This window comes from Notamacropus eugenii, chromosome 2 (genome assembly GCF_028372415.1).
Source record: "Notamacropus eugenii isolate mMacEug1 chromosome 2, mMacEug1.pri_v2, whole genome shotgun sequence".
In the NCBI taxonomy this organism is placed as follows: domain Eukaryota; kingdom Metazoa; phylum Chordata; class Mammalia; order Diprotodontia; family Macropodidae; genus Notamacropus; species Notamacropus eugenii.
The window spans coordinates 106452111-106470935 of record NC_092873.1 but is presented as its reverse complement, the minus strand read 5'-3'; the positions used below and the strand labels follow the sequence as shown (position 1 = coordinate 106470935).

The 18825-nt window shown below is 53.2% G+C and overlaps 4 protein-coding genes across 5 annotated transcripts in view; 3 read left to right on the top strand and 1 right to left on the bottom strand.

Moving 5' to 3' along the window:
• XPO5 (exportin 5) overlaps positions 1–1849 on the top strand; it is a 59568-nt gene extending 57719 nt beyond the window's left edge. Inside the window, exon 32 of the mRNA XM_072642243.1 lies at positions 226–1849. Within this exon, the coding sequence (XP_072498344.1) occupies positions 226–363 (138 nt within the window). The 3' untranslated portion in view covers positions 364–1849. The remainder of the gene's footprint in view (positions 1–225) is intronic.
• POLR1C (RNA polymerase I and III subunit C) lies at positions 1833–5947 on the bottom strand. Its single transcript, XM_072642277.1, has 9 exons — positions 5699–5947; positions 5543–5614; positions 4314–4421; positions 3915–4047; positions 3721–3840; positions 3275–3427; positions 2977–3126; positions 2544–2660; positions 1833–2338 (listed from the first exon to the last, which is right to left on the bottom strand). The coding sequence occupies exons 1-9, from the start codon at positions 5765–5767 to the stop codon at positions 2220–2222; spliced, it is 1041 nt and encodes a 346-aa protein (XP_072498378.1). The 5' UTR covers positions 5768–5947; the 3' UTR covers positions 1833–2219.
• On the top strand, positions 5844–11887 carry YIPF3 (Yip1 domain family member 3). Of its 2 annotated transcripts, none has more exons than XM_072642279.1 (9): positions 5844–6139; positions 8218–8415; positions 8646–8752; positions 9801–9846; positions 10103–10195; positions 10404–10535; positions 10675–10788; positions 11023–11146; positions 11657–11887. In XM_072642279.1, the coding sequence occupies exons 1-9, from the start codon at positions 6059–6061 to the stop codon at positions 11791–11793; spliced, it is 1032 nt and encodes a 343-aa protein (XP_072498380.1). In that variant the 5' UTR covers positions 5844–6058; the 3' UTR covers positions 11794–11887. The 2 variants fall into 2 exon arrangements, with proteins under 2 accessions (XP_072498380.1, XP_072498379.1); XM_072642278.1 differs by having other exon boundaries at positions 5876–6139; positions 8215–8415.
• Positions 11888–14439: 2552 nt separating this feature from the next.
• LRRC73 (leucine rich repeat containing 73) lies at positions 14440–18579 on the top strand. The gene is made up of 6 exons (XM_072642280.1): positions 14440–14789; positions 15626–15786; positions 16272–16394; positions 16951–17051; positions 17772–17997; positions 18207–18579. Exons 1-6 carry the CDS (start codon positions 14518–14520, stop codon positions 18275–18277), a joined length of 954 nt encoding a protein of 317 aa, XP_072498381.1. The 5' UTR covers positions 14440–14517; the 3' UTR covers positions 18278–18579.
• Positions 18580–18825: the final 246 nt, after the last annotated feature.

Here is an 18825-nt window from a genome sequence, read left to right as displayed (position 1 = left end):
TTATTGCCCTATGAATGATACTGAATCTATTTCCTTTTCTTTCACCCTATGTGGGTCTTGAAACCATTAGGTATTAAGATGCAAACATAAAAGGGCAGCCTCCAACTAGTCTTACCAAGGCATAGAGGAATTGTCATTAAATATAAAAGAAGGGAGCTTTCCTATTGCAGAGAAGGGAGGCCCCATTGATCAGGTTTTCATAATGGCCTTGCTTGTTTCTTACAGAAACCTCTGGGAGAACAGTTCCGTAAGGAGGTTCACATTAAGAACCTTCCATCACTCTTCAAAAAACCAAAGCCGTTGCTGGAATGTGATGTGCTAGAAAGTGAGGATGGATGCTTGAGCAACATCTTTGAACCCTGATATGGCCTTCTGAACAATTTTCCTAGGCCTTCATTGTCATCTCTTCTCCTTCCCCTTCATAGCTAATCTGTAGCTGTTATCTCCACTGCCTCTTCCAGTGCTGACCTGGAGAAAGAACCAGGCTTGGAGATGGAGAGCCAATGCCAGGCTCTAAGAAGAGGCCAGAAGCAATCGCATTGGTGTCATTTCCAGGGGAGTTAGGACTTACGTTATTGTCTAGTTCTCCCAAGATGTCTCCTAACCCACTCAGAGCTCCGTATCTGAGCATTTTCAAGAGAAGCCATGAGCAGAACCATAGTTCCTTGTTGTCATTTTTCCCTTTCCAACTACCTTTTATGCAACATATGTAGAGTATGGGGTTGGGGTCTGTTTCATTCGAATTCAGCAAGCACTGCCACCAGTTTGTGGCTGCGCTACAGGCACAGAAACTGGTGTGTATGGCTTTTCTTGGCAACTTCAACTCACATGCTGGGGGAATGGGAAGTGGGAGGCAGACCTGTTTTGTTTTGCTGGATTGGGAGGATGGTAATTGAAGTGCATGCATGGCATCTTGAATACTAGGAGGGGTATAGACTGTCTGCAAGTGGCTACAGCCAAGAACAAGATCCCTTCAGAGACTGGCCAATCCCAAGTCCTCATCTCAGGGCCCCTTGGGAAGCCGCCTCATCACTAATGACTAGCAGATGTCACTCCCTTATTAGCAAGGGTTCCATAGGAGCAATAGCCACAATCCCTAACCATTTCACTTGATGCTCAGGTGCTTTGTGGGCATCCAAGATTATTGACAAAACTAGGCAGCATCTATTCCTAGGAGCTGGCTAAACCCATTGGCCTTTTCTCCCCATGACTTACCCCTTGTGGCTTGATTCCCATATAGCCTAGTTCAGGTGCCTTTAATAAGTTCATGGCTTCTGATGTTTCAACTGCCTACTGGACATTATCCACATAAATACCACCATTCAGTCAGGGCTCATGAGAGCTGCCCGTAGTTTTGGAAATCCAGTCTAGAGTTATAACAAAGGGTAAATAAAGATCCAGGCCTCCTCTAAAATCTAAATCCAAAATGAGCTGGGCATATTTGGCAAGAGGATTCTGTAGTTCGTGGATCCATAGGATAGAGAACAAGGGAAAGCTGGGAGAAGGGGTTTCACATCCAGTGTATCTATCTGTATTGCACAGACTTCCTGTTGTCCTCCACACATTCAAGTGTTCTGTTGTATTTTTAAAGTTTTTCTGTTGACCACATGGTCAGTTTTGGAACATGCCTTCTCTACTAGCTTTGACTACTGCCTCAGTGGAACGCTTTATACTTGTGTGTGGTTGGGGCCATGAAGGGAACAGTTGTATTTATTGTGTTGTGGTATTTTTTAACATCTTGTGATTTCATGCTAGTTTTTTTATTGTTTTTAGAGCCTTTTTGTAGAAACATTAACTCTGAGGCATATTTCTGCATGTCAGTAAAAAAAAAATTGAGTTTGATACACAACTTTAATATACAAGCTGCCTTTCTCATACTATATGCTACTACACATGGCACCTCAAGGCTGTTCTTTATGCTGTTTGTCCTTCCTCCCCTTTCCTCACTGACTTTGGAACACACTCTATTAACCAGATACTATTGCAAACGGTATGACAGATCTTTTCACTGCACAGCTGACACTTCAAAAAAGCAATCAAGAAGGCTGTGTTGGCATTTAGATCACAACTCCACACCCACTGATGTTTTCTTAGGAGTCTTTTAGGTAGCCAGCCTGTTCAGGAATCATAAGACAATTTTTGGATAGAGTGAAGCATCCCCACAAAGCAACCCATCTTGCCATCCAGGTGTTGTCTCCACTAAGTTGCTGCAAGATAATTCAGTCCATCTGAACTGAATCCAATTCATCCATGAAGCGCCGACATTTTCCCATTAGAACTTTGATGGCTTCACTCACTAGAACCTCAGGAGGCAAGACACCTGTTGATTCCACTGAGACTGTAATGTAAATATATTTAAGAACTTCAGTATGCATGCTAGGAATACAAATAGAAAAGAGACCCCACCTGTAAAAAGCTCAATTATAGAAGACAATATACAGTATTAAGCTGCAGGGAGAAAGGAAATCCTTTTGCCAGGTTGTGGGAGAGTGGTTTTCAGGCTACTCCCATATCACTTTTACTTCCCCCTCCCCAATACTCACATATGTAGTGATCCCGTACTCGGGCCAGCCGCACCAACTTCTTCAGGTTTTCATGACGAAAGATCTCTCTGCTGAAGGTATCCAGACGGGGGTTGGCAACTATGGCTACTTTCTTTCCTGATAAAATAAACCACATTACCAGTTCTGTTAGAAGAAGCAAAATTGATTTAATTAAGCACATAAGCACGATCGGAGCTCTAAGGCCTTCTTCAACTGAATTATATGTGTTCAACACTTTGTAATCATGCTTCATAAATGTTCCAGAGCAGGGTGTTATGATGAGAAATGAACGATATTACAATCATTAGATGCCTGCTATGAACAAGATGATGTAAGTTTAAGAATCCTGAGGGAAAAAAAATTATCTTTCAACTGAGAAGTGTCTTCAAGGTTTTTAAGACATGGGGATGTGAGCATCCCTTTCTACAGATACCTTTGACATCTTGCACCTGAATAACACCAGGTGAAAAGCATCGACTCAGCTCCTCAGCTGCTTCCCCCTCTACTGGCTGGAGGAGAGTGATATCTGGCAATAATCTGTAACTGGCAGTGGCTACAGGAGAAAATTTTGCATGGTCTTTGCCTGGAGAGGAAAAGCAGAGATACCCCTTATCAACCCCCTCATCTTCCATGCTTTACACTGCACTACCATTAACATTTCCAATCCAAAAATTTCAGGGCCCTTTCCCCCCACCCCCAACATAGTTGGACTAGCACCCAACAATCCTTACCTATGCCTTTAACGCAGTGCATGAGGAGGTCAAGCTCTTGGCCAGGACGTAGCTGAGCAATGAGAATGTCATCATGCACAGGACGAATAGTGCCTTCTGGGAAAACATCCGCTTGGTTTCCCAGGGGTATCCACGTCATGTGTTTTGTGTACACTACAGGATGAGACGAAGAATGTCAGTTAAAATTTAGGAGGGAAGTGTTACTGAGGGCCTAGATGGCCTCTGTGGTTAGTTCTAAGCTCTTAAATTTATGGTCTAATAATAGTGGCAGATACTCCTCCCACTTCCTCAAGCATCACTGGATTTACAGCTATAAAAGACCATATAGTTCAAACCATTTAAATTACAGATGAGTAGACTGGGGCTTAAAAGCTAATTTACCTAAGATCATATAAGTAAAGGAGCTGGATTTGCACCTTTGTTTCCCTGACCCTGTCATTACTCACCTTTGTGATTGAGATAAAGTTCATTGGGATCAGAGGAATCTTTGGCAGCTTGAGGATTACGGGTACATTTGACCTTCAGCTGAAACTGCAACGTATCTATCTCAGTGCCATCTTCATCACCTGCACATGACAGAGCAAGAGCGCCATCACACCAAGTCACAACCTCTCCCCTCTACAAGCCTCCACTCTCCTACCTTGGTTCCGGTACTCAAAAAGCCGGGGGTCTGCATGAATGGGAATGAGTCCCAAACGATGGGCCAGTATCTCATCCTGAACGATGGATGTGTTGTTGTACACAAAGACTTTTTCCACAGCCATGGTTGGAACCTAGATACAGAAATGATACTGATCCTTAGAAAGATATATATATATATAACACAACAGATCTTCTCCTCCACCTATGTTTCTAAGGACTGACTACTTTCCAAAAAAGAACCTGGGAGGGAACAAGCATAAGCAACCACAAGGAAATAAATATACAGAGCTGCAAAAAAATGAGCCCAAGTAGTTCAATGTGGCTAGGACAGGGTGGTTCCCTCCTGTCAGCTTCTCTGCCCTCCTGCCCACAACACCGTCACTATCGCCGTCACCACCTCAGCTAATAAGATCCTCCGAAAAGCGTTGGCAATGGCAGCATCAATCCCAACCATATCAAATTCCAGCGAGCTTTCATCCATGTGCACCACATCCACGCGGAACTCCTGAAAGGATGGGGGAGCAAAGGGTCTGTGAGGAAAAGGGCCCTAAGATTCCCACATTCCCTTCCCGGCGCAGGCTGGGTGTTTGGGGCCCCTGCCCTCCCAGGGCCTCCCGTCACCAGCTCCCCCCCCCACCGGGCCTCCCTCACCAGCTCCCCCCCCACCGGGCCTCCCTCACCAGCTCCCCCCGCACCGGGCCTCCCCTCACCAGCTCCCCCCCCCACCGGGCCTCCCCTCACCAGCTCCCCCCCCCACCGGGCCTCCCCTCACCAGCTCCCCCCGCACCGGGCCTCCCTCACCAGCTCCCCCCCCACCGGGCCTCCCCTCACCAGCTCCCCCCCCCACCGGGCCTCCCCTCACCAGCTCCCCCCCCACCGGGCCTCCCTCACCAGCTCCCCCTCCACCGGGCCTCCCCTCACCAGCTCTCCCCCCCCCACCGGGCCTCCCCTCACCAGCTCTCCCCCCCCCACCGGGCCTCCTCTCACCAGCTCCCCCTCCACCGGGCCTCCCCTCACCAGCTCCCCCCCCCCCCCCCGCACCGGGCCTCCCTCACCAGCTCCCCCCCCACCGGGCCTCCCCTCACCAGCTCCCCCCCCACCGGGCCTCCCTCACCAGCTCCCCCCCACCGGGCCTCCCCTCACCAGCTCCCCCCCCACCGGGCCTCCCTCACCAGCTCCCCCCGCACCGGGCCTCCCCTCACCAGCTCCCCCCGCACCGGGCCTCCCCTCACCAGCTCCCCCCGCACCGGGCCTCCCCTCACCAGCTCCCCCCCCCACCGGGCCTCCCCTCACCAGCTCCCCCCCCCACCGGGCCTCCCCTCACCAGCTCCCCCCCCCACCGGGCCTCCCCTCACCAGCTCCCCACCACCACCGGGCCTCCCCTCACCAGCTCCCCCCGCACCGGGCCTCCCCTCACCAGCTCCCCCCCCCACCGGGCCTCCCCTCACCAGCTCCCCCCCCCACCGGGCCTCCCTCACCAGCTCCCCCCCCACCGGGCCTCCCTCACCAGCTCCCCCCCCCACCGGGCCTCCCTCACCAGCTCCCCCCGCACCGGGCCTCCCTCACCAGCTCCCCCCGCACCGGGCCTCCCCTCACCAGCTCCCCCCCGCACCGGGCCTCCCTCACCTTCTCGAAGCGGCTCTGGTCCCACGCATCATCGTAGCCGCAGTAATTTCCCGGGAAGTCCGTGGTATGAACCTAAAGCAGAGGTGCACGTGAGGCTGGAGGCCGGGACCCTTTCCTCCGTACGGATCCCGGCCCAGTTCGTCACTCGAGCCTTACGTTTCGGACCCCGAATTCCCCGAGCACCACGCGGCTCCGCATCTCCTCCACCGCTCCGGAGGCCGCCATCCTAGCTCCACGTGACAACCGGGCGCCCACCGCGCACGCGTACAAGCCTTCTCGCGTCGTCGCCGTGGCGACAAGCGGCCCCTACGTCTCGCGAGACAGAGTGGACCTGCTTGTTTCCACGTCTACAGCTTCCGGGTGGAGTCGCCTAAACATCCGGTCGTCTTCCTTTTGGAGCATCCCACGGTGGGGGGACGCCCGTCTCCCCGACTCCACCTTCACTCCCGGGGGCCGGGCCCTCCCCCCTTCGCGCAGTAGTTGCGCGAGTCCGAGTGACGGGATCCTTCGAGGGACATGGCAAGCCCGGTGGCCCCGGCAGGAGGTACCCGGAACGGGGCCTCCCCAGAGTGGGGGGGCTTCGAGGAGAATATCCAGGTAATGGCCCTAGACGCCTCCCCGGACTGGGCGGCCTGAAGGCCGACAGATCCCTCGCGGGGTCCTCGTGGCTGCCCCCCGCCTCCGAGGACGCAGGTTCTCTCTCCGCGTTTGCGATCTCCCCCTTCCAGTCCCTTGCCGGGTGCTGGGGTTTAGAATTGGAGGCGCACCTTGGAAACCATGCAGTTCAGTGCCCTCGTTTTACAGAGGAGGAAACAGAGCCAGAAAGGGAGGCCACTGAGGCAGGCAGAGCCGAGGGATTCATCTGCACTTCCAGCCTGAACCTGCCCCTTGGGCGGCCCCTGTTTCTCCTTCTCGGGCCCTTGTGGAGCTTGGAGCTGGAGACCCCCCAGCCGGGAAGTCGGTGGCCAGGCCGCAGCGTGGCCCGAGCGCTCGGGCGAGCAGTGGGCTGGCCTCGCCCTGGCCACCCAGGGGGGAGGATGAACTCGCTCCTTCAGCACGTTTGTTCGGAGCCTTTAGTATACATATATACTCAGGGAGATTCAGAGAAGTTCGAAATTAAGTACTTGCACCTAAGGAACCGTGTCAATTTCAGAGTAGATTCCAGGCAATTCCATGAAAGATGCCGGCCAAATAGAGAAAAAACTTTCCTCGGGATGAAGGACAAGGAAGTGTATGATACGTGTACAGATTAAGCAGATGGAAAGTCGTTGCGGAGATCAGACAGCATTTAAACTGGACCTCGAAGGATAGCAACCCAGGAAGGGACGGCATTCCGGGTGTAGAGAGTGCTTCGACATGGGTGGAAACATACCAAGAATGTATTCTGGAACTTAGGTCCTAGGGAGCAACAGCAGAGCATGGGATCTGATAAGGGAGCCTCTTTTGCCTCTGTTTGTTGAGGGGGAAAGGTTGGGGGAGAAAATGTTCTTGGGGAACTCATTCTCTGTCCTCAATGGAGAGAAAGAGATGGGTAGAGGACAAGAAGCGAGTTTGTCTGGCTGGAAAGTAGAACTTGAGCCTGAGAAGTCTCAAAATTTTACAGCAAACTGCTAGAGTTGGGAGAGACAGAAAGGTTCATTTCAGACAGAATGCTCACTATGCACTATGCAAAATGCAAGGCACTGCCCTTGGCATTAGGGACACAAAGAGAGAAATGATACCGTCCTCATCCTCACAAAAATTTCATTCTTATTGGATGGAGGGGGGGATGTGGTTAAGAATAGATTTTTAGTTTTTGTAAATAAAAAGTAATTCTAAGAGGAAGAGGGCTAATAATTAAAGGGAACAGAAAAAGAATCAAGGAAGTGACAGCTCACTTGAGCTTTGAAGGAAACTGGAGGTATAGCAAGCTGGAGGCAAAGAAAGAGGGCTACCAAACATGAGGTGCAATTGTGCAAAAGTTACAAAGGCAAGAAGTGCAATGCTATGGAAATAGCAGTCCAGTTTGTTGTTAAAAGGAGTATATGAATGGGAATAATATGAAATAAGCCTGGAAAGGAAGGTGGAACCAGATTGTGGAGGACTTGAAATGCCAGCTGGATTTTTTGTACTGTTTTTAAGAGCAGTAGGAGAGTTTTGGAGCTCTTTGTGTCTGTGTGTGTGTGTGCATGCATATGCACGTGTGTGTACTCAGAATCATAACTAGATCTACGTTTTAGGAAAACCACTAAGTCTTAACAACTGCGGGACAAAGCCCCTTCCTCATTCCACCCACAACCCCAATCTTCAGATGAGGAAAAGAGGAACAGTGTTATTTAGCTGAATGGATGGATCAGAAAGATCAGTCTGCTATTAGATATTTATTAAATGCTTAGCACAGCACTGGGGAAGACAGCTCCTGTCCTCAAGGAGCTTGTGATCTAATACAGAAAGACAACACACAAAAGGAAGCTGACAGCAGGGAGAGGTACCTGAGGTGAAGTCCCAAAGTAGGAAAAAGAGAGAAAAACTGCTGTGCCTCACGAGCACACACACCTTTCTCTCCTTTAAACAGAAGCCCATGGCCCTGCCTTCCAGACATCAGGGTCCCATCATGGGATGGAGAGTACTGATGAGATGTGAGTACCAGGCAGAGTCAGTCTGGTTCAGATACAAACCATTCCTTTGACCAGCAGGGTGGAGGCTCAGCAGTGATTGACATGGAGAACATGGACGACACATCAGGATCTAGCTTTGAAGATATGGGGGAGCTTCACCAGCGGCTCCGTGAAGAAGAGGTAGATGCTGATGCAGCTGCTGCTGAGGAGGAAGATGGAGAATTCCTGGGAATGAAGGGCTTCAAAGGACAGCTGAGTCGACAAGTGGCTGATCAAGTAAGTAATACTGAGCTTCTAGCAGGCTAAGGAGAAGCAAGGTTCTGTCCCAGCTATTCTATTTGTGTCCCCTTCTTCAAGCAGGATGTATCATGCCAGTCAGATCAGAATCTCCTCTTCTGAAAGATATCTGCAATTTTTTCCATGGAGAAAAAAGCAACAGAGCCTAAAGCTAGTTTCTAGAAACCAAAGTAGAATCTCAGTGGATCAGCTTTATCTCTTTCTCTCAGATGTGGCAGGCAGGGAAGAGACAGGCCTCCAAGGCCTTCAGCCTCTATGCTAATATCGACATCCTCAGGCCTTACTTTGATGTGGAACCTGCCCAAGTTCGAAGCCGGTAAGAGTTTTCTTTCTCCTAGCTGCTCTCCCTGGCCCGGGCCAGGCCCACAACAGCAGCTGTGCTGTCTCTGCTTCCCTAATTCCCATATGAACTCCCTTTGGCCAGGTCTTGGGGGGGTCATGAGTAGAATCCTGATCTTAGGGCCAACTGGGCGCCTGTGAAGGTCACACTCCACCTGGTTCTTCACAAGAGCACACAGGTTCTAAAAGGAGAGAGGTAAGGTGTTTACCTGCATCTCCTCATTTTTCTTCACTTTCTATCACAGTCATTACTGTGCTCAGCCTTTCTCCCAACCCCCTAAGATGAGTACAACGTAGAATGTTAAGAGACTAGTAGTGGAAAGAGCATCTGGGTTCAAATCTAGGTTTTTATACCAAGTAGCTCTGAGATTTGGGGGAAGTCAGTTTACTTCTTTGAGCCTCAGTTTCCTAATTGGCAAAATAGGGAAAGTTCTTGCCCTGCCTACTTATAGGACTGTGTGTTGTGTTTCATAAACTTTAATCAAGACATAAAGGTAGGACTGTAAACTTGAACAAGGCCTTTAGACTCTCAAGCCTTTTTATTCATCCATAAAATGAAAGTGTTAAGCTGCATTGTACATTTCAACTCTAAATACAGTAATCCTAACAGTGATGGGGAACCTGTGGCCTTGAGGTCATATATGGCCTTTACACATCTTTGACAGAATCCAAACATCACAGAAAAAATTTTTCTGAACGGTCAAAGAGCTGTACTTGAGGACTAAGTGGGCCACATATGTCCTCAAGGCCACAGGTTCCCCATCCCTGGTCTAGGGAAAACAGGAGAATCATTTTTCAGTAACATTAGACACCTCCTACCCCCAATAACATAAACACACTTTTAATGCAGTCCACAATTTCGCAGTCCCCCTGCTAGACCTCTCCAAGATCTCCTTATTTCCCGTGGACCCAATCATCCTCAAATACTTTCCCCTCCTGGTGACAGTGAATAGTGGAAGAAAGAGATCCCTCCTAGAAAAAGTTACCCGCAACCCTGCCCTACTCTCAAACCTCCTATCTTATAGGCTCCTGGAGTCCATGATCCCTGTCAAGATGGTCAATTTTCCCCAGGTATGTGCTAATGATCCCTTTTGTCACTTGATGTCCCCAGCACCGTTCCCAAGTAGAAAATGATAGCCCAGGAAGGAGCAGTGGTTAGAATGTGCTGGAGCTTGGAAGGCCTGGGCAAAACCACTGAGAGGAAGGGTGGGAAACCTGGCCCAGGACTCGGGAAAGAGCTCCCAGAGAACAGTTAGGGGCCTGTGAGGGCAGAAGTAGAAGGGAAGCAGTCATTTGAACTTCCCAAGCTGACCTAGTGTCTCCACAGAAAATTGCTGGCGAACTCTATGGGCCTCTCATGCTGGTGTTCACCCTGGTTGCCATTCTTCTCCATGGGATGAAGACGTCTGATACCATTATCGTAAGCAGATGAGGGGGGTGGAAACTAATGGAAGAACTCTCCAGGGTTGCCCTGTTGAGCTCCAGGGTATCACAGATGAAGTGGGAAACCCTGGGACTTGATGGCTTCAGAAGAGCTAACTGAATGGGACTCAGACTCTTGAGAGAGGTGGGAGTGGGAGACCCTATGTGGTTAAATCAATCCTCCCCTCCTCTTTCCCCTACCCCAGCGGGAAGGTACCCTGATGGGCACTGCCATTGGCACCTGCTTTGGCTACTGGCTGGGCGTCTCATCCTTCATTTACTTTTTGGCTTACTTGTGTAATGCACAGATCACCATGCTCCAGATGCTGGCACTGCTGGTAAGAGGGCCTGAGTGGGGAGGGAGGGCAGTAGCAGACAGAGCAGCCTCTCTAGCACTTACCCTTAGCCAGCCCTGGGGTGGAATTGGGAGGTTCTGGGGCCTGCCACCAAATGCCATCTCCTCTTCTCATCCCTCAGGGCTATGGACTCTTTGGACATTGCATTGTTCTCTTTATCACCTACAACATCCATCTTCATGCCCTCTTCTATCTCTTCTGGCTGTTGGTGGGTGGGTTGTCCACCCTGCGCATGGTGAGTGGGGGTGAGGGGTTTGAGAAGAAGCCCAAGTATGGGCACAAATCTCAGTGTGGCTCATGAGTGGGTGGATTCTCCCATCCCTACCCCAACCCACCAAAGTCTAGGACCTGAAGGGAGGTCATTCAGCTCCCCCTCCACCCCTACCCCCCCAGCTGTCCTTCCTGCCCACGATGTTTGTCCCAGGCTGGGCTGGGTTTATTTGAACTGTGACATCTGTTGTGGCCCCAGGTGGCGGTGCTAGTGTCAAGGACTGTGGGTCCCACACAGCGACTGCTTCTTTGCGGGACCCTTGCCACCCTGCACATGCTCTTCTTACTCTACCTGCACTTTGCCTACCACAAAGTTGTGGAGGGTAAGTCATGGGCAGTGTTGGGAGTGATTCTTAGCTGCTTTTTCTAGTTTAGCTCCAGAACAGCAGGGGGAGGGAGGGGGCCCCTGCCCTAACCCTGTTTCCTCCCCTCATGCTCTTCCTTTACTTCCTGAGGCTGTCTCTTGAAGAACTCTGGAAACGGTCAATAGGCATTTATTAAGCATTTACTGTGTGCCAAGCATTGAGGATACAAAGGAAAAAAGCAAGAAGAAGACCTTCTTTCAAGGAGTTTTCATCCTAATGGGGAGGATCACCACCATTTCTCTAGGCTAGGTTAGGTACAGTGCTGCCCCAGTGCAGGAGACATTCAGAAACGTTCAAGTATACTGTGACTTTAAAAAAAGAAGATTTCCCAGGGTTCCAAGTGCCTTAGGATGACCTTCAGGGTCCAGGGAGAGTATTCATGGTGGGTTGTGCTTCAGTCCCCAGTCTAAGCCAGTTAGAAGTGCCCTGCCCCTTCCCAGGGTTAATCTCCTGTTTTCCTTCTCTCAGGGATCCTGGACACCCTTGAGGGTCCCAACATCCCCCCCATCCAGAGAGTCCCCCGGGACATTCCCGCCTTGGGGCTTCCTATTGCCGTGCTCAATGCCACAGCCAAGGCTGTTGCCCTGACTCTACAGCCACACTGACCCCATCCTGGTCCTCAGATATCCCTTCCACTGAGTTCAGCTTGCTGATCCCCACAGCATCGTGGGGAAGAGGATTAAAGGACAGTGTTGGTGACCTGTGTCTCTTTCATGGGGGCTGGGGCTTCTATGGAGCTATCGGGTCCTGTGTCTCTTCTCAGCTTCTGAAGTGTGTGGAGCCAGGGGCGGCTTGCCCAGGACCAGGACTGTCCTTCCAGGGCAGAAAGTATGTCGGGCCCTCTGGGTCCCCCTCACCGTCTTCCCCCCTTTTCATTCTCTCTGTATCTTGCTAATTATAGACTTGGTAATTAAAAGATTAATTGGGATCTGGAAGTTCAGCTACTATTCCAATAGCCTGTCCTACCATCCCCACCTTTCTCTGCTGCTGGTGGTTATAAGATATCCCCAGCTTTTCATCCAGGCATATTCATTTTTGTGTTGGGGAAAAAGGTGTGGAGGTTGGGGGAACTGGGGTGCGGTGCCTGGGTAGCAGCGAGTAAATGTGTAAACTCATTGGGGTCAGAAGACTGAGTAGCAGTAGCAGGGTAGAGATACAAGGTTCAGTTAGTTGGACCAATGGACAGGCCCAAAGTGGGATGGCAATGTCTTACAGACTTGACACTGGCAGTTATGTTTCCTGTGCATACAGCATAGAACTGGACCTAACCTTTGCCAACATATGCCCCACTACGGTGTATGCAAAGACACCCACGTTTTCACTTTCCAGCCCACCTAGCCCAGAATCTCGATCTGCATCAGTATTGGAATCGTATTGTATATGGCTACTTGGGCACAGTCTAGATAATTTTTGTTAGAACTCTGCCATTTACCCTTAATAGGTTAAAACTGCACAAAGACAGTTTCTCCATGGTTAAGGCAACAGTTGGTACTAGGTGCAGGATTGAAACGATTTAAGTTACTATGGGAATGGAAGAGGGGAGAAAGTCTATGGGTGTGGGGGATTTTTGGTTTACCCTGAGTATGAGCCGGTGAGACTTTTTCTGCGTTCTGTAACCCAAAGCCTTTAAGAGATGGGGTGTAAAACATCTTAACTTGAAGGTGACCCTGGCTGGAGAAGACAGTAACTTGTACACTGCTGAGATTTGGGGTGTTCTGCTTATTAATATTCCCCATAATTCCTCATAGTCCCTCTTTATCCTTCAATACTAACTGTGGGTGTCCCGTTTACAATTAGGGAAGCCAGCCAGAAAGCGTCCCCCACCTCTGCAGCTTTCTGGGAAAGAATACCACGAAAACTGTTACCACTAGGTAGCAGGTGACACATGTTGCTAACAGTTGCAAAGCCCTGTTACCTTGGAGCCCCACCATACTGGCCACAAGTACTGGAAGATTCATGGTGAGGCCTGGGAAAACTGAGGTACCCAGGTTGTGACTTGCCCCGGGTCACAGAGCTAGTGACTTGAGGCTGCATTTGAACTCGGGTTTTGCTGATGTTTCTGGGGGCTGCACCCATGCGTTCTGGTGCAGCGAATGGAGTTTGGGGCCTGGAGTCAGGAGGACTCCTCTCTGGGCGAGTCACCTAACCTTGTGTGCCTCGGTCTCCTCAGCTGTACAAGGACCCGAAAAATCACTTGTGTGTCTGCCGAGAGAACCCCAAAAGAGGTCACAAGGAGTCTGACACCTGCACACCCGCGGCCTGGTTTGGGGTCCTCTGGTTCCTCTAGTTCCCACCTCTGCCTTTAATACGCCCCTTCCCCCTTTGGGCCTTTCTCCGGCCTGCCGCCTGCGGGCACCAAGCTCAGGCCCATGAGGACGGCAAGCCCAACCCCCCACCCCGCCGGGCTCCCCGCGCCGGGGAATCCCACGGGCCCACGGAATCCCCACGCACAGGGCGCCGCACGTCATTGCTGCTGGGGCCGAGAAGAGCAGCGGCAAGGGGAGGCGGGCGGCTTAAAGGGGCAGGCCGCGGGGCCTGGCCGGCGGAGCCCTCCGAGAGGAGGCCGTGGGCCTCAGAGCCACACGCGCGCCGCCTCCCGCCGGCCGTCCAGCCACCGCCGCCCCTCGGTGGGAAGGGGAGGGGGCGCCAGCGCCCCGCGATCCCCGCCCCGCGCCGCCCGCTGCCGCCTCGGATCCTCAGCCCTCTCTCCGGGAGGGACTGGCTGCCGGCCGTCCCGGGCCCCTCCTCGGCACCGCGCCCGCCCGCCCGCCCGGCAGTGGAGCGATCCTAGGACGGGCAGAGGGCGGGGCGAGCGGCCGTGACGCGGCCGTTGCCGTGGAAACCCGCCGCCCTCCTCGGCAAAGCCGCCGAGCGCCAGGCCGTAGCCGGAGCCCGAGCCGAGCCCGAGCCGCAGCTCTCCGCAGCGGGGCCCAGGGGCGGTAACCGGCGCTCGCCCGGCCCAGGGAGGCAGGGGCCGGGGGCTTCGAGGAGGGGGAGCGGGTGGAGGAGGAAGCCCCGGGGCGCGCGCTCCGTCCGGGCCGGGCCCGCCTGGGTCCGGGGTCACGCGCCATGAGCCGAGGCCCCGGAGCCGGAGTGGCCGCCTCCCGCTGCGCGGGGTCCGGGGCTCGGGGCTCCCAGGGCGCCTGTGCCGCAGCCCGCACCCCGCCCGCAGCAGCCGGGCCGCAGCGCCGCCTCTAGCCGGGCGGCGGAGCCCCGGGCGGGGGCCCGCAGGCACGGAGCGTCCGGCCCGCCGCGCGCCCGCGCGCACCCCCGGGTGCCCGGCTCCTCGGCCCCGGAGGTCCCCGCGGCCCGGCCCCGCGGCCGCGGCCATGCTGCCCAGCTCCATCCAGATCTCCGGGGAGCCGCTGTCGAGCGCCGAGGTGCGGGACATCTGCCGCGGCCTGCGGGACAACGCCGTGCGCCTGCTGTCCCTGCGCGGCTGCCGCCTCTGCGACCGCGACTTCGCCCGCATCTGCCGCGCCCTGGCCGGAGCCTCGTCCCTGGCGCAGCTCAACCTCAACCTGGGCGTCGTGTCCAGCCCCGGGCGCGTCAAGCAGCTGGCCGAAGCCCTCAGGGTCAACCGCTCCGTCCAGTCCCTGTTGTGAGTGGCCCGGGAGCGGGCTGGGGCAGGGGACGGGTGGGCAGGGGCCCCGCGTGGTAGCCCGGGCACCGCCCGCTGTCAGGCAGGCACGCGGGAGGACCCCCACCTCGCCCTCACACACCCGCTCAGTTCTTGCCGCCCTCTCTGAACCCCTCCACAGACAGTGTCCAGTCTCCCCCTCTCCGCTGCCCTGGATTTAGTAACGCCGTCGTGGCCTGGGCAGCCCGCTGCAGCTTCCTCCTTTACAAAATGCAGGAGGCCTCGATTGATCCCTTAGGCTCTTCCTAGCTGTAGAAACTCATCTCCAGCCACCTCCCAGTTCTCCCGACCGTGCCTCCCGGAGGGGAGTGCGCCTCCTGGAAGTCCAGACCGGCCCGTCCGGTGACCTCTTTTACTCCCCTTCTGAACCGGGCGATGCCCTTGCAATCCCCAGCCGCCTCTCTTAGGGTCTGTTCTCCCTCACTTCCCACTCGGGGTCTATTAATATTCCGCATAACAGCGTCCTCTCAAACCCCTCACCCTTTCCCTGTGCTTTAACCCCTACGAATGTTCTTCCTGAGGTGAAAACCTAATTGCCAACCCTAGATATTCATTCACTAGCCCTTTTTCCCATGCAGGATGCCCACCCAAATCCCTATGCCCTGAATTCTAACCAGATACCCCTAACATTCTTCCCTAGGATGCCCTCACTTTACACACACACCCTACACACACCCCCCACACTCTTGAGAGAGAGCCCTCATCCCAGGGTACAAAAAGCAAGACAACTTTTCATGTAGAGAGGTGGTATGTGATGATAGCAATGACCACCACCCCACTGTTCTCCCCACTCCCAGCCTTCATGGGAGCCCCCTGACAGATGCTGGATTGGCCCTGCTCAACCCTGCTCTGGCTCTGCACCCTGCCTTGGTGGCCCTAGACTTAGGTGACTGCATGCTGGGGGATGAAGCCATCAACCTCATCTGTGGTCTCCTGCCCCCTGATGGGGCTAAGTCAGGTGAGCAGGGCATTGTTGAGGGTCATGACCAAAGGGGCAAGGGAAGGTGGGCCTGGGCCCAGGCCGGAACTCTGTTTACTTCTCCCAAAGCTGTCGGCTCCTTTTACAGCAGTTTTATCAGTTCCACTTCTAAGGATGGGAGGTTACCCTGCTCAGGGGATGGAGTATGGATTACAGAGCCTAACACATTTAGGGGATGGGCCCCCTGAGGGGACCAGATTCTTGGAAATGCCCTAAGTACTACAATTATGAACTAAGGGGGAAATGAAGAAATGGGGATCATACACTTCCCAAGCTGTGAGCAGACTCCAAATCCTGGTAGAAGAGCAGCTGGGCTAGGTTTTTGGAAGGGTGGGAGAGAAGGAAATGAGGTGGGCACGCATCTGGATGAGTAGCAAGGGCTTTCATCAGTTCTCTGACTGCAACTTGGAAAATGGACTTAGGTGTCACAAACTTCAGCACCACCAACTTCTCCCTCTCACCAGGCCTTAAGGAGCTGACCCTGAGTGCCAACCCTGGAATCACCCCCAAGGGCTGGAGCAGACTTGCCATCGCTGTGGCCCACAGCTCCCAGGTTCGGGTCCTCAATCTGGACTACAACCCCCTGGGTGAGGCACCAGGAAACCCCTTTCCCCCAACAGGGACTTGGAATGCAAAGTGTGAGAATGGGGGCAAGGAACGCTGCTTCTCAATTTCCCGATCAACCTCGAAGAAGCATTGCTTAGGCAATCCTAGAATCCTTGTGAGGCCCTGGGTGCTGGGCAAGTGGGGGAGATGCTAGAAGGGGCAATAATTCTCTATACACTGTTCCCCAACACACACACACACACACACACACACACACACACACACACACACACACACACACACACACACACACACACACACACACACACACACACACACACACACACACACACACACACACACACACACACACACACACACACACACACACACACACACACACACATATCCCCTGTGTTCCTCCATACATCTACCAGTACCAGCCTCTGTCCACCAATCATAGCCATTTTCTGATGACCCAACCAATCACCAACCTTACTTAGCAGGGTAGTTAGGCCATATGGTGGTTGCTAGGACAATGGGAGATGCTGAGGGATGGGAGGGGACAGTAATCTCTCCTTGGATGCCTCCCTCCAGGTGACCATGTGGCAGGGATGTTGGCTGTGGCTGTGGCCTCCAGTCGCACTCTCGAGGTCCTAGACTTGGAAGGCACTGGGCTTACCAACCAGTCAGCCCAGGTGAGGAGCCCAGGAGCTGGCCACACCAACTCAGCCCATCATGTGCAGAATACTGAGTTGGGCACTAGGGGAAATAAAGAGCCTAGAGAACACAGAATGGATACAGCACTCTCCCCTACCTTCCTTGTGCCTCCAAGGGGATATGAAACACACAGTTAAACTATAGGATTTACAGCCAGGAATCTGAAGATGTCCTAGTCCAGGGGTGGGGGGAATTTGTTCTGTGAAGTTTGGATTCAGTCAAGGGGCCATATGTGGCCTCAAGGCCCCAGGTTCCCCACCCCTCTCCTAGCCTTACCCCTTCCTGTTCTAATTGAGGAAGTTCAAGTCCAGAGAAGGCAGGTAAAGCTTGCCCAAGGTCCATCACAGCCCCTTATCAAAATCCAATATTCCAGGAGTGCCCAAAGCAAAGCACACTGCTAGAAGCTGCCAAATAAACATGAGTGATCCTTGACCATCTACAACCGCACTTCCCCACTTTGTAAATCATGTGTTGCCTGATGCTGCTGGGGCCCCCTTCTCCCTGCTGTGCTGAAATCAGTCTGGGGTCACTCTGGGGGAGGAGAATGAAGAGAGGTCAGGAAAGTCCCAGCCTTGGGTAAGAGTTTTATGTGCTGCAGGAGGTAGGATTGAAACACATGCTAGAGAGGGTAGGAGCTTGGTGTCTGTGTACCTCACTAATACCTCCTGCTCTATCCTCCTCCCTCGAATCCCCCCCAGACTCTACTGGACATGGTGGAGAATTATCCCACGGCTTTGCGGAGCCTGGTATTGACTGAGAACAGCATTAGCCCAGAACTGCAGCAGCAGATTTGTGACCTGCTCTCAGAGGGTGAAGAGGAGGAGGAGGCCGCCGCAGCGGGAGACGGTGGCCGGGTCCCGAACAGGGAGCGAGATGGGGAGCTCGATGCTCGCCAGAGGGGTGGATCCTGGATCTGCCCCAGCGGTAAGAGCCAGAATCTAGGAACAGCAGGGGATGGGGAGAGGGAGATGTAAGAAACAGGTGCTGAAATTCTCAGTGTCTTCTTCACCACTCCATATATGGCAAGTTAAGGGACTAGCTTGTCACCCCAAGCTAGACACTGCACTCTGTGCCCCCTAGCTCTGAATAATCTCAATGAATAACCTTTTTTTTTTTTTTAACCCTTTCTGCAGATCCTGGCTCCCAGATGGTACTGATGACATCAGGGCTGGGAGATAGTCTGTTGGCTGAGACTGAGATGTGAATCCTGCAACTCCACCCCTCACCCCACCCCTATCCCCTATGTGCCCCCTGTGTGTGTCCTCCCGTGTGTATATGTCTACACATGCCATTGTGAGCAGGGCAAAGCCCTAGGGTCTCAGGAGGGGTGGTACCCAGGGCTCTGGTAGCCCCTTGGCCGCAGGGTGGACAGGTGGGTTGCTCTGGTAGCTGAGTGACTAAATGGCCTTGTGGTGGCACTTGTTCCCAGGGCAATACCCCTCGCTGCATTAGCAGCTTTGGATGCAGCCCGCTGGCTCGGTAGATTTTATAAACTCCACAACCTGGTGTGCGGCTATGGTCACTGGGGATGGGTGGGAGAGGCTCCAAAGCACTGGAGAAATGCTAACGGCAGCCAGCAGGTATTGTCTGCATCCCAAGAGCTACTGAAGAAGCCAAATGTGGCTACCGCTAGGGGGTAGTGCTGCTCCTCATTTTAATCGTTTCAGGTCCCATTTCTGTAGCCCGGAGTGGTTACAAAGCTTTTACACACATTTAATCTTGACAACACTATAGGTAGGTAGTACTCTTAAT